Source organism: Amaranthus tricolor, chromosome 16 (assembly GCF_026212465.1).
Source record: "Amaranthus tricolor cultivar Red isolate AtriRed21 chromosome 16, ASM2621246v1, whole genome shotgun sequence".
Taxonomy (NCBI): Eukaryota; Viridiplantae; Streptophyta; class Magnoliopsida; order Caryophyllales; family Amaranthaceae; genus Amaranthus; species Amaranthus tricolor.
The window spans coordinates 8,394,967-8,409,704 of NC_080062.1; the positions used below are offsets into that span (position 1 = coordinate 8,394,967).

General features: G+C 31.7%; 2 protein-coding genes across 2 annotated transcripts; both read left to right on the forward strand.

The window, feature by feature from the left end:
• The first annotated feature begins 3,076 nt into the window (after positions 1-3,076).
• On the forward strand, positions 3,077-8,793 carry LOC130802840 (sulfite exporter TauE/SafE family protein 3). The gene is made up of 12 exons (XM_057666932.1): positions 3,077-3,457; positions 4,304-4,463; positions 5,143-5,343; positions 5,426-5,490; positions 5,868-5,895; positions 5,985-6,052; positions 6,133-6,219; positions 6,517-6,567; positions 6,651-6,872; positions 7,316-7,409; positions 7,497-7,637; positions 8,459-8,793. The coding sequence occupies exons 1-12, from the start codon at positions 3,233-3,235 to the stop codon at positions 8,542-8,544; spliced, it is 1,428 nt and encodes a 475-aa protein (XP_057522915.1). The 5' UTR covers positions 3,077-3,232; the 3' UTR covers positions 8,545-8,793.
• A 1,620-nt stretch (positions 8,794-10,413) lies between these two features.
• On the forward strand, positions 10,414-12,301 carry LOC130802503 (putative cysteine-rich repeat secretory protein 21). Its single transcript, XM_057666519.1, has 2 exons — positions 10,414-11,159; positions 12,217-12,301. Exons 1-2 carry the CDS (start codon positions 10,414-10,416, stop codon positions 12,299-12,301), a joined length of 831 nt encoding a protein of 276 aa, XP_057522502.1.
• The last annotated feature ends 2,437 nt before the right edge of the window (positions 12,302-14,738 follow it).

Genomic DNA, 14,738 nt, shown 5'->3' on the forward strand with positions numbered 1-14,738 from the left:
AATTGTGAAAAAATAGAAAATTATATTAATAGCAACGAACTTTCATGAGATGCCAGTTGTAGCACTTTTGTAAGATTTTTTCACATGGTAGCATTCAGTTTATGCCTTATCTAACTACCGTAGTATTTTCCGTTAAATTCTTATCAATTTTCGTTTAATTCACCATTTTGACGTTTCTACCCTTATAAAGTGTTGGTTGTTGTTTTTATAATTTGCCCTAAACATTTGAGAGCGTTTATGAATTAAACGTAAAAATGGTGAATTAAACATTTGAGAGTATAAAATGATTTATGGCAAATTATATAGGCAACAAGCAACACTTAGTAAGGGTAGAAACGTCAAAATGGTAAATTAAACGGAAATTAACAAGAACTTAACGAAAAATATTACGACAATCAGATAACGCATAAATTGGATGCTACCATGTGGAAAAATCTTAGAAAAGCCCTACCACTGGCGTTTCATAAAAGTTCAATGCTACCGTATGAAATTTCCTATTAATGAGTTCACTAAAAACATTAATTACATGCATGTTATTTGATAAGAAAACACAATATAATAATAATAATAATAATAATAATAATAATAATAATAATAATAATAATAATAATAATCACAACATCACGATGTTTTACAGAGAAGAAATTTTAAGATCAAAATGACACATATCTTTCTAGAGGATAAATGAACAAGAGCAAGATCACTCACATACATGGTTTATTATATCTAACACATGGAGAAATAACTATTTTTTGGTTGAATTATATCTCACACACTAAACATAAATATCCATGTCTCCATATAAAAATTTATATATAATATTCTAATTAAATAGTTTTTTTATAATTAATCATGTCAATTCAATTTAATTTGAGTTAAGTTTTATTTTAAAGTCATATATATCAAATTATAAATTCAAATTTATATCTGTCAAATTATCTTAGGTTTTGTTTGGAAATAAGAAATTCATTTCAAATTATAAATTTCAATTATAGAATCATAATGAAGAATTTGAAAATGAAAAGATTTAAGTAGTCATTCTTAAACTCAAACTCTTAACTTTAACTATTTTTTATAAGAGGAAAATTGACTCAAATTCATATTTGAATAATTTAATTTGCCAAACGCTAAATTTAAGCCAATTTTTAACTTTCTAAATAAAATCATGATTTTCAAACACCAAAAGGTTGCTTTTGAAAACAAGCATTTTATTTCAAATTGTAGATTTCAGTTATGAAATCATTAATAAAGAATTTGAGAATGACAACATTTGAGAAATTATTTTCAAATCTTCATCTTTAACCATTTTTATAATAATGGTGTATTTCACTCAAATCTAAATTAAAACTTTTTTATTTGGCAAATATTAAATTTAAATAAAATTTATATTTTCAAATGAAATTATAATTTCAAAAAATAAAAAATCAAACTTGGTAGCTAGAACTTGGGAAAAATTCTTTGATAATTTTGGAGGTAATAGATGGGAACGTTAGCTATTGGACTAGGTCTAGAGTGGGTGTTTTATGACATCATTTACTTTGGCTTGCAAACAATGCATTATTGTTAGACTTTAGAGTATATATTATATTAATATAATAATAATAATAATTGCAATGGCCGAAAAATATTTAAATTGAGCATTTTAATGTTTCAAATTGAGTTAGGAGTACAAAGGATGGTTAATTTGGTTTAGCATTAGCTAGTTAACTTAATTATTTTATTAATGTGCCAACTTTTTATAAGAATATATATCAATTTTGAAGTACTAGTATAGAAAATTTAATACACGTACGAAGTTTTAAGTATAAAAATTTATAGAAATTCGTTAAAGCTTTTATATTAAGTGAATATATATAGGGTAAATTCTATAAAAATTAGAGTATATTTAGAAATTAGGGTACATTTAATCAACGATAAATAAATTTATTAAAAGAGTGCTAAGTCTGTTTACACTTTGTATCAAACATAATGTAAAACTCAAGTGAACAAAAACCCATTTCTATCCCAATTTTAAAACATTTAATTTCAATAACATACTCCCTCCTATTTAGCTTATCTGTCCCATTTTCTTTTATAGTCAAGTCACTTTAATTGTCCCATTTTTATTTTTGGTATGGGTTTTTGACTTTTATGTCCTTAGTAACTTTATTCTATTTTCAATTATACCCTCCATTACCCATACTAATTTTCCTTCCTTACATTAAAAAACCCATAATACGACTCTCTTTTCTACCCTTAGGGTCCCACTTTTAACTCTCTTTAAAATCCATGAAAAGTCAAATGAGACTCCTAAGGTGAATAGGAGGGAGTATGATTTTTTGCGGTATTTGACCGGAATGAGCAACTTGCCAGAGATGTTAAGATAAATTATTTTGTTTCTTACCTTAATTATGTATACATTTAAACCTAGTAAACCCAAACAAAATAATAGGCTACTAGATGTAGTTGCTTGCCAAAAAAAAGCTCAGATAAATAATTTTTTTTCTTACCTTAATATATGTAAAAACTCATGCAATTCAAAATAATTAATATATAATTTTTAATTATGTATATATTTAATTTATCTTAATTTAAGGATTATTAATATTAAAATTTTATAATTTTTAATTAAGAACAATTAGAGATATTAAGAACTAAAATGTTGATTTGACAAGTGAAAAAACAACATGGGATGGGACTATTAGCTTGAATAGTAGGGAGTACATAGCAAGTATCGTAAAATTTTTAAATGTGGATAATTCAATATACTTCATAAATTATCAAAATAATATATTAAATTATGTAAAAATTCGAATAAGTAAGTACTTCTATAGAGAAAAGGAATAATTATTTCAAATTTCAATTAATCTCTTTTATTTTTCAACAGCTAATTTTTTAAGAGACGTATCTTACGCTTAACCCATTAAAGATTAATATCTACTTACTATATTTTTAATGTCTACTTATATTATTCTTAATGCTTACTTATAATATTGTAAAATCGTACAATTCTGTCACTAATCATCATTCTCATGCGCCACCCATCATCATTCATCACGTATCGGCAGCCTATAACTACTACTCCTATTAGTCCTACTCTTCTATCCACACTTCAAAAAAAAAAAAAAAAGAAAACTACCGCCATTCTCATACACTCATACACAAACAAAAAATCAGAGGAATAAAATTAGAGAATTGGGTGAAAATAGGTGTCATTTTTAACAATTTGATTTGAATTTGTGGGCAAATTAAAATGATGATGATTAGGGATTCAAGGTTGCCAAAAGGGAAGCTTTTGAGATCATTTTCCATGGTTTCTTTAAGCTTTTTCATGGCTTCTTTGTTAGTTTCTGCTGAAAGAAAAAACCTAAAATCCCCCAATAATGTCACCTCTGATTCATATTCAGATCGTCTTCTTTCACAATTTGTCAACTTTTTATGGCAATCTGATGAATCTGGTTACCACCATGTTTGGCCGGTAAATAACTCTAAAAGAACTCTCCTTTTTATTTTTTTTAACCATTTTTTGAAGGTGAAAACCATGTCCCTTATATTCATAGATCAAAGATTTAGATTATTTATTAGATTTTGGATTATAATTGTTTGAGCACTGTCATCAATTATCAGTTTAAACTTTTCGTTAATTATAAAGAGGGACTATACTGCATTCAGGACAACATGTTTGAATATAATACTCAAACTTTAATCATAAGCATAAACTTTTAATTAAATTGATTTCTTAATAATATTAATATAGTAAAATAACTCATTAAATATATATATATTTTTTATTTACTGAAGTTGCAAATAATAGTTACTCCTACAGTCCTACTAAAAGGTAACAATGTTTTTGTTATCACATGATATGGTTGTATACATCCCACTCAAATTCCGTTTAGGTGTAAGCTACTCAATGGGGCTAAGTTATGAAATGATGATGATTGGAGGTCAAAACTATTGTTTTCTATATAATTTGATTTTAAATGTCATTTTTTTTCACCTTTAGATTCATTTTGTGGGTACCCAGAATCTTGAATCTTATTTTAATGCACTTTTAAGAAACATTTTGGCATTTATTTAGGAACCCAGAAAAGGGTTCTTAATTGGGTTGTACGAAGTGTACTTATTCTATAGGTTGATGATGGATTAACTATATTATTCTTAGCAAAATAATTTTTTTTTAATTATTTGTTATTTTTCTGAAAGGGTTGTATTCTTGTGTTTAAGTTGATGAAACTTTGATGATTTGTGCAAAATATGGTAATACTTCTATTTTTTAATATATTGTGGGTTAAATTTCAATTATTTTTTTTTGGTTTCACAGGAAATAAAATTTGGGTGGCAAATTGTTTTGGGTTCATTCATTGGATTTTGTGGAGCAGCATTTGGAAGTGTTGGTGGTGTTGGAGGTGGTGGTATATTTGTGCCAATGCTTAGTTTAATCATTGGGTTTGATCCTAAATCTGCAACTGCTATCTCAAAATGTAAGGGCTTACCTTTATTGATTCTTGTCATAGTCTCCATGCAGATTTTGTTCCTTATAGATCTGTTTGACAAATGGTTGTTGATTGTAGTCATTAACTGATCAAGTCGTTACGAAGATGTTTAATAGTAAAAGTTTATAGTTGTTATTTGTTGTTTGTTTAATAAAGATAAAAGTGGGTCAAAAAGTCGAAATTCATTGAAAAAACTAATTATCGTAGCTTTTGGATTTTGGGTTTAAAAATCGGCCTTTGAGCTCACTAAAAAGGTTTAACCAGCCAAAAAGTTACAACTTGTTATTTGTTGTTTGTTTATTAAAGATGAAAGTGTGTTTAAAAGTCAAAATCCTGTAAAAGATAATCATCGTAACTTTTGGATTTTGGGTTAAAAAACCGGTCTTTGAGCTGACTAAGAAGGTTTAACCAACCAAAAGGCACAAGCCAAACGTAAACTAAAAAGCTGATAAAAAATTCATTTACTAAACACATCAAAATGATAGTTACTTGGGTAGAAAATGCCAAAATTAAACATTCAAATCATATCCTAAGAAATAGAAATAAATTATTGGAAATGAAGTTTTCTTTTGGCTGAAAATGAAATTTCCTGTTGGATAGTAAAGGGAGTATGCAATATCATATGACAGATCAATATAATTTTGTGGTGATTTTGTTTCATCTTCAGGTATGATAACTGGTGCTGCAGCCTCAACTGTGTACTATAATCTGAAACTAAGGCATCCAACTCTTGATATGCCACTCATCGACTACGATTTGGCTCTGCTTTTCCAGCCAATGCTCATGCTAGGAGTTAGTATCGGTGTCGCTTTTAATGTTATTTTTGCTGATTGGATGGTCACAGTTTTGCTTCTTATTCTTTTTGTTGGTAAACTCTTTTTTGGTGTTGTTACATGACTTTATATGTATGTTTAGATATCATGTTAGCCTAAACTAGTTCACTCATGTAGGCACATCTACTAAGGCATTCTTCAAGGGTATTGAAACTTGGAATAAGGAAACATTGATGAAGAAGGTAATTTTGTGTATTCATCTGCAAATCTCTATAGGAAACATTGACGAAGAAGGTAATTTTAATGTGCGTTGTAAGTTGCTGGTGTTTTTCCAGGCGCGTTGTGTGTCACACCCTTCTCTTTGCAGGACCTAGCATTTGAGGGATAATCTGAATGCGTGCATTTCTCCTTGCCCACTCCTTGGAGGGGGCACGGGTATGATTTGCCTGCTATCTTTCTCCTCCGAATTCTTGACTTGTGTGGGATATTGAGTTGCTTACTATGACTATGATTATCTGCAAATCTCTCCTGAATCTTTTCGTAATAAGTTCATATTAGTTAAATATTGGTTCTTGTAACTATTTCCCCTTTTTTAAACATAGCTATACTTTTGTTTCAGGATGCTCTTAGGCAGTTAGAATCGAACGGTTAGTATTATACTTCTTAACTAAAAGCATTAAAAGGATCACAAGATTATTTCAGTATCTTATCCATTTGCACTATGATATTGGAATAGGTACAAACGGTGAACCAGTTGAATATAAGCCCCTTCCCAGTGGCCCATCCAAGGTTAAAGACACAGAAGTGAGCGATTTCTAATGTCTATAACCGATTCACTTGTTCTACAATTGTTATGTGTTTCACCCGAATTTCGATTGAAATAGGTTTCCATCATCAATAATGTTTGCTGGAAAGAACTTGGTCTCCTTGTCCTTGTATGGGCTGCATTTCTTGGCCTGCAGATTTTCAAGGTCTGTCCTCAATTCAACCTCATTGCCTTCAGGAAATGCTTTCGTTTTCTGGTTTTCTTGGGGTGTTTATTTTTTGGAAATATTATCTCATTTTCTTTGCCCTCGAAGGGTTTTATTTGACCGTGCGCATTTCTCCTGCCCTCTCTCAAGAGTGGGTACGAGTATGATCTGTCCGCTACCTCTCCCCCCTAGGACCCCGACTTTGTGCGGGATGCTGGGTTGATAACCACGACCATAACCTTTGCCTCTGAAGGGTTGACGAACATTATACTGACTTCCAGAGTATGATTTGAACAGGAAAACACGGTCACTTGCTCAACAGCCTATTGGGTTTTGAATTTATTGCAGGTATTTCCTCTGCGTTTTATCAACTATCCACCTTATTTTCATGCCATGTATTTAGATTATGAAATGATCTTGATGCCTTCCAGATACCTGTTGCTGTTGGTGTATCTGCGTATCAAGCATACAGCTTATACAAGGGACACAGAATAATCTCATCGAAAGGAGATGCTTCAACAAACTGGCAAGTCCATCAGCTCGTCTTGTATTGTTGTTGTGGGATATCGGCTGGCATTGTTGGTGGACTGCTTGGCCTTGGTGGTGGATTCATTTTGGGTCCTTTGTTCTTGGAGCTTGGAATACCTCCTCAGGTAATAGTTGTAATTTGGTTACACTAGTGGAAAAAACGTCATATGCTGCGGTTTTTTGTGCCTTATATGTTGCAATTTTGACTCCAAGCAGTTGTGATAGCAGCAGATAGGTTATATTTGTTGCTCCGTATCTAAACCGCAGCATATAAAGTGGATTATATGCTGCGGTTCACCTAGAACCGCAATATATACCCTTTATTTTTTCCATCATTTTTATGCAGCGGAATTAGAAAACCGCAGTATAGCTTTATTTCCACTAGTGTTAAATCAGACTCGATGACATTCAATTGAGTAACATATAGCACTAGAAAATGACAACTAAGCTGATAATGTACACATATAAGATCCGTGTTTCATCCACTCTATACTAGTATTTTGGATTCACTCGTGTTCATACACATTATTGAAATCAGATTGTTGATAACATTCGACAAGTTTTGTAGGTTTCAAGTGCTACTGCTACGTTCGCGATGACTTTCTCCGCTTCTATGTCTGTTATCGAATACTACCTTCTCAAACGTTTCCCTGTTCCGTATGGTAAACAAGCATCTTACTTCCCCCTATATGCTCCATATTGTATCTCAATCTGTTAACTAAATACGTTAATTGGATCGGTAATTGCAGCGCTTTACTTCGTCATTGTTGCTACTATTGCTGCCTTTGTCGGACAACATGTTGTACGAAAGCTGATAGTTATTTTAGGAAGGGCGTCCATAATTATCTTCATTCTTTCTCTAACGATCTTCGTTAGTGCTGTCTCATTAGGTGAGTTTAATCATCTTTATGGAGTAGCTATGTACCGATAGACATGGCAAAATTGAATCATTTTCTGATTCTAACCTGAAACATACCTGATATTAGATTGTTAGTTATTTATTTGAATGCATATGATCAGTTTTTGTTAAATGATCAGTCATAGGACATTCAACTAGTTATTTGTATGCATTTCGTATTCACGTGAAATAACAGCACATGATGTTTGCTGTTAAGGTTCAATCGGAAATAATCTCTTTTTGTTGGTGTTTTCACTAACAAGGTTAAGGTTGCATACACTTGACCCCTCAAACTCCACCCTGGTGGGAGCCAATTAATGGCATCGAGGTGATCGAATGTTGTTGTATGATCAGTTATAGGACATCCAACTAGTTACTTGTATGCATTTCTTATTCACGTGAAATAACAGCACATAATGTTTGCTATTAAGAGTCAATTGGAAATAATATCTTTGTTGGTGTTATCACTAACAAGGTTAAGGTTGCGTACACCTGACTCCTCAAACCCCACCCTAGGAAGGAGCCATTTAATGGCGTTGAGGTGATCGAATGTTGTTGTATGATCAGTTATAGGAAATTCAATCAATTATTTGTGTGCATATAGTCGAAGGTCTCACTTTCATTATCTCCATTGATAAAGGTATGGTCTACGACTGTCGTCTTACAATCCTATCCAAAACATGATCATAGTTTCTTGATGATGATTAGTATTTGGATTTTCAACCATTGTTTTTGTATGAAAATGATAAGTTGTATGATCGATTATAGGAAACTCAAAGTTAATTCATCGGACATGTTGTTTATATTTTGTAGGCGGAGTTGGCATATCAAACATGATCGGAAGCATTCAGGCACATGAATACATGGGATTCGAAAACCTTTGCAAGTACAAGAAATAAGACTCATAATCGTTGAATTATTTATCGGGAAACAAAGGCACCCGCTACTTGCAACACTATGCAAACTCGATAAGAAAAAGTACGAGTGTTTCTTCGTTGCACAATGTTGTTGTTAGTACATAGATTTTTTTTACTCAATTTTTTGTGTATAAATGTTCATTTTCGATTATTATTGATTTTGTCCTGTCACGATTTCGTTTGTAATAATATTAGACCCTCACTGGTGGATCAGTGATTTTGTTCTCCAAATTCAGTTGACTTTTAGATTTATTAAAATAATTATTTTTTGCACTTATTTTTGGGCAAACTGAATGCTCATAATAACTGCATCATTTTTCTCCCTCGAGGAATTAAAACTAATATTTAACACTTTTTAATTTAGAGTAATTGTATGCGCAGACATGTTTTATGGGAAGTCTAGGGCTGTTTTTGACCATAGGCGGGGCCTTGAGTTAAAAAGACTCTAATACTTGAAAATTATCGTTAATTAGGTAGACACTTAAAATTTAGCAATTTATGATTAGTTATTATATCAACTAAGAAGTATATGACACATTTACATTTATAATGATAATTACAATATATATGGTTCGTTTCTGTTATTTTTTCAAATATCCGTTTATGTTTAGAATCAACCCTCTATATAGATAATCCATTTCTTTTAGTTTGTCTAGAATCTATAAAATGCCAGGAATGACATTGATGGAAACCACATTGAGTGGGGTACGGTTCATCCAATAAAAAATTAAAAATAAAATAAATGAATTTTTATATGGTGATTATTTTGTTTTACAAAAGTGAACATATGATTGGTGGATAGGGAGTATAATGATCAATGATGTTGTGTGATTGATTCATTATACCATGTCCTAATGGTTGTGCTTCTGTGCTTGTAGACCATAGCCTTAAGACTTTAACTAATATGAAAATAATATTACAAATGTAGACAGGAAAGCATTTGGTCTACCAAGATACTACAGATAACAATTAAATTCTTGCTTTTAAAATATGATGATGATATATTGATGATATGGGCAATATAATATGCAGATCGAATTTGTTTCGGATCAGTTGTTTTAAGTCCGGTCAAAGTTAAATTCTTTTATACAAGGTAAGGTACATATCATATATTATACTAAAAGTTCGGAGAATTTCAAGTTTCACAATTAAAGATAGTTTGCCAAATGAAATTCATTATTTATTGGCTACAGAAAAATAACATGACATTTGATCTTGACCAATATTTCTACCATTGAAGTATCTTTGACTAGCATTTATTTATAATTAAATTGAGTAAATTAGAGGATATAGTATACTTCATAATATATTGTTGACAATTTCCAAAATTACAGAGTTAAGTTATACATCTAGCAGTTAAAATTGAAGGTTTTCGCTGCATAATATCTCTATCTATATATTTTTAATATATATGTTTATATATATCCATGCTAAAAAACCGTGCATTACACGGATTTTTATACTAATTAATTACATATAAATAAAAAATAGCTATATATATTAGAGGCATTACATTTGTAAGCTAATTGGTTCAAAAATGTTATAACAAAGAAAAGTGGAAGTATTATAAGGTGATGCAATTGATTTGGTAACACTAATAAGAGTCTTAATTTTAGGATCTATATTGTTTAAGTGTCTAATTATATAGCTAATTTGTTAAATGTATTATATTATTTAGCAAATTGAGTGAGTGGCTCAAGTTACTCATGACCCTTATTTCTAGCTTGCATATAGAGTAATATTTATTTATAATGACAAAACATTCAACCAAATATTTTGTAGTAAAATTCTCCCTTAAAAATAATTTTCACTACTTAAAAAATTCAAAAGCAAGGTCATTTTAGAAACATAATGGCAATGTATTTTCTTTTCTTGATCATTATATTCCAAATAAGTAAGTTTTCTTTTTGTGTTGATGAAGATTATAACGGTATAACTACTCAAGTTTGCTTTGGCAAAAGAAACTCTCGAAACTATCAATATCAAAACAATGTAAATGTACTTTTATTACGACTCATATCTGAGTCGTCTTCTTCACATCTCGGCTACGTGAGAAACAAAGCAGGGCATAGTCCTAATAAGGCTTATGGTTCTTATCTTTGTAGAGGCGATCTTAGTAGTAATACATGTCGCGAATGTCTAGAAAGGGTAAAACAATACATTTTGGATAGAAAAAATGTTGACAAATACAAAGAGTGCTTTGCATACGATATGCATCTGAGATGTATAATACACAATTCAAAAAGCTCAATACCCTTCAAATATCAAGAAAATAGTCATGTCACAACCGAAAAGTTTGGGGATTCTTTAACACTAAACCCTAATTACAATAAGGCATTATCAAATCTCAAACAAGAACTTGTACAAGAAGCAAGTTATGGAAATTGGGCACAAGCTAATTTTGCAACCAAAGTAGTTGGCGTTGGAAAAACACATGAAAAAATTTTCTTTTTTGTTCAATGCATGCCTTATTTATCTCCTATGAGTTGTAGTAATTGTTTAGGTAATCTTAGTTCTCCAAATACTAAAGGTGGATTAGTTCTTAATTTTAATAATTGTTTCATGAAATTTAATAATCAATCATTTCTTGGTAGTGGGTATCATTTTAATCCAAATTTTGTACATGTGATCTTCATCTTATTATTCACAATGTACCTCACATTTTTATAAAGTAAATGTATGTCCTTTTGTTCTTAATTTCTAGTCTATACTATTTTGGTCTTATGTTGATTGATCTTATTTTATGGTAATCCTTACTCTTTTAGTGTGTACCGTTTTTCATTTTAGTTTGTGCTATTGAATTTGCATCCTTTTTCGGTAATGGTGTCACTCTAATTCTTTTAATTTCATTTATAAACTTATATTTCTCTCCATCTTAACTACTTATTTATATCATTTACTCGTTTTTTATCTTATTCTTTATCCAAACTCACCATCAATCTCCTTACTCTGGATACTTGATCCTAAATTCTTAATCTTTATTATACGAGTGATAACATCATGCCCAATATACACCTTTGGGTCATTTACTCATTTTACTGCTATATTTCACTGAACTTGCAATTCGTATATTCAATTTTAATTTGGCTTTTTTAAGAACTTCAATTAGTTTCAAAATCGATTTAGTTTAGTTTTTCGGTCTTTGGGCTGATGAAATGTAATTTAATTTGGTTATTTTGGATTTAAAAAAATGATTTATGTTTGATTGAAAAATTCAAAACCAAATTTAATTTGATTTTGTATAAAATTCTAATCCTACTTCCTTTTCAATTAGTCCAATTTTACTATAACCTCAATATATTTGGATTTATACTCTATAATCCAATCTAAGAAAACTTTAAATATACAAAATTTTTTTATTTGAAAATTTTTAGTTTGAGGTTTTTAAACTCATTCTCCTCATAAAATTTTATGTCGGAAAAATCATAACTGAAGCTTTAAATTAAGAAATAAATTTTTTTGATATGTTGAGATATTGGTGTAGTTTTATTGAAACATATACCACCCTTACAAGTAAAGTTTTGAGTTGAATTTTTACTAACTCACTTTTAATCATTTCCTTCATCTTAGCCTACTTTACATAAAACAAGAGATATCCTACTAAGAATAATAATATAGGATATAAGGCTTCGTTTGTGGTGTTTGTGATGTTAGGCCAACTTGTGGTGCATGTCCTCTTGTGGGCCCTCTATCTCATTCTCTAACTAATTTAGTGTCTTATGTGGTGACTACAACTTAACTTAGGCTCTTTTAAGGTACAATACTCCTACCAACTTAATTAAGGCCTTTTAAGCGTCTTATTTAATGTCTTTAGAATTTTATTAGTCCCAATAAAAATTAAATACGATTTGATTTGGTGTTATTTGATGTTTGTGGGGTGAGTTAGATCAAATTGCAAATTGAAATACCAAATTGTTTATGCCCTCGACTTGAATCATTTTAAAAATTTGACTTAGTTTGGTTGAATTTGCAAGTTTTTATTATTTTATTAAAAATATGTAAGGTTTCATCAAAATATTAAGTAAATGGCCTATTAACAAACCAATAGACACCTAACCCAAACTACATGTTAATAAACTAAAGTTGAAGAATCAGTTTTGGGAATTCGAATGTGCCGTGTATTCTCATTGAGCAGCTATAAATAGTTACAAAGTTATCTTCTCCCAATTACAATCAATTTTGGCCTAAAATTAGGGAGAAAATATTGCAAAAGATATTACCTAAAATAAGATAAATCAATTAATTAGATGTGGAATATGTCCTAAGAATATTTTCTAATAATATATTCTAACACCCCCCTCAAGTTGGAGCATGGGAAGGGACAATGCCAACTTGCTTAATAATTTATCGAACTGCGATTTTCCAAGAGCCTTGGTGAATATATCAGCAAGTTGCATCTGAGTAGGAATATAGGAGGGAGCGATTAGGCCTTCAGTAATTGCATCACGGACAAAATGACAGTCCACTTCGATATGTTTTGTCCGTTCATGGAAAACTGGATTTTTTGCAATATGTAAAGCTGACTGACTGTCACAAAATAAACTGATCGCCTTAGGGTGATGTATCCCCAAACTCAAAAGCAAGCCTTTTAACCATTTCAACTCACAAGTGATGGTAGCCATTGACCGGTACTCGACTTCTGCGGAGCTACGGGAAACAGTATTCTGTTTCTTTGTTTTTCATGATATAGGAGACTGACCTAGAAAAATGAGCCAACCAGTCAAAGATCTACGTGTAATAGGACATGCAGCCCAATCAGAATCGCACCATCCTTGAAGTGTCAATTCACTGTCTGATCGTAGCAAAATACCTTGTGCGGGAGTACCTTTCAAGTATCGTACAACCCGCAATGCTGCTTCCCAATGTTCTGTCCTGGGTTCATGCATGAACTGTGAAAGTATGTGAACAGAATAAGCCAAATCTGGCCTGGTGACTGCAAGATAGATCAACCTGCCAACAAGTCTGCGATATGACTCAGGATCAACTAGTAATTCACCCGATGCTTGACCGAGATTGTGATTTTGTTCAATCGGAAAACCAACTAGTTTAGACCCTAAGAGACCTGTTTCAGAGATGATATCAAGTGTGTACTTTCTTTAACAAGAAATAGACCGGACTCACTACGAGCTACCTCTATGCCAAGAAAATATTTCAGAGTTCCAAGATCTTTCATATGAAAACAGTCACTGAGATATGTTTTGAAAGTACGTAAAGTAGCGGAATTATTCCCAGATATGATCAAGTCATCAACATAAATAAGAACATTGATTTGCACCGAGTCACGAGTATAAGTAAACAATGACTAGTCTGAATAGGATTGAAGAAAACCATATTCTTTCAAGGCTGATACAAGCTTGGCAAACCAACATCTAGGAGCCTCTTTTAATCCATAAAGAGATTTGCGTAGGCGACATACCTTATTTGGGTGAGTTGAATCAAACCCTGGAGGAAGTTTCATGTACACTTCCTCTTCAAGATCTCCATGTAAAAAGGTATTATGAACATCCATTTGATGCAACTCCCAGTTTTTGGATGCTGCAATTTCTAAGAAAGCCCGAATAGTGACCATTTTAGCCACAGGAGCAAATGTTTCATTATAGTGAATGCCTTCCTTTTGATGATTGCCAAGCACAAAAAGCCGGGATTTGAGTCGCTCCACACTTCCATCAGACTTATATTTGATTCGGTAGACCCATTGACTCCCAAGAGCACGCTTTCCACGAGGAAGATCTTCCAAGGTCCATGTACCATTATTTTCCAAGGCTCGAATTTCTTCTTGCATAGACTTTCTCCATCCTTCATCTGTCATGGCTTCCTTAAATGAACGTGGCTCTTTGCCTGAAATTATGGCTGCAATAAAAGTCTGATATCGCAAAGAAAAACTATTACAATTAATGTAAATGTGCTATAGGATAAGGAGTACCTGAGGGATGCTTAGGAGACGAAGTGTTAGAAGATGTAGGAGATGGACTTCTCGTAAAGATGGTGTGTGTTACATAGTCACGATGCCGAACATTAGGAAATTTCTCCCTAAAACCACGTCCCAAATTATTATTTTGGGTCTCACTATGCTGCTGGGCTTGTTCATGATTCCAAAAAGGCTGATTTGTTGGAGTAGGAGACGTGGGAGGGCTTTGCTGGGCCTGATCCAGCCCATCTGGCGCTGTTAATCCAGG

Coding starts and splice junctions, on each gene's coding strand:
- LOC130802840 (XM_057666932.1), top strand. CDS start 3,233: ATGATGATGATTAGGGATTCAAGGTTGCCAAAAGGGAAGCTTTTGAGA. Junction 6,053..6,132: donor CCAAGGTTAAAGACACAGAA/GTGAGCGATTTC, acceptor CGATTGAAATAG/GTTTCCATCATCAATAATGT. Junction 6,873..7,315: donor AGCTTGGAATACCTCCTCAG/GTAATAGTTGTA, acceptor CAAGTTTTGTAG/GTTTCAAGTGCTACTGCTAC.
- LOC130802503 (XM_057666519.1), top strand. CDS start 10,414: ATGGCAATGTATTTTCTTTTCTTGATCATTATATTCCAAATAAGTAAG. Junction 11,160..12,216: donor CAATCATTTCTTGGTAGTGG/GTATCATTTTAA, acceptor TTGTGATGTTAG/GCCAACTTGTGGTGCATGTC.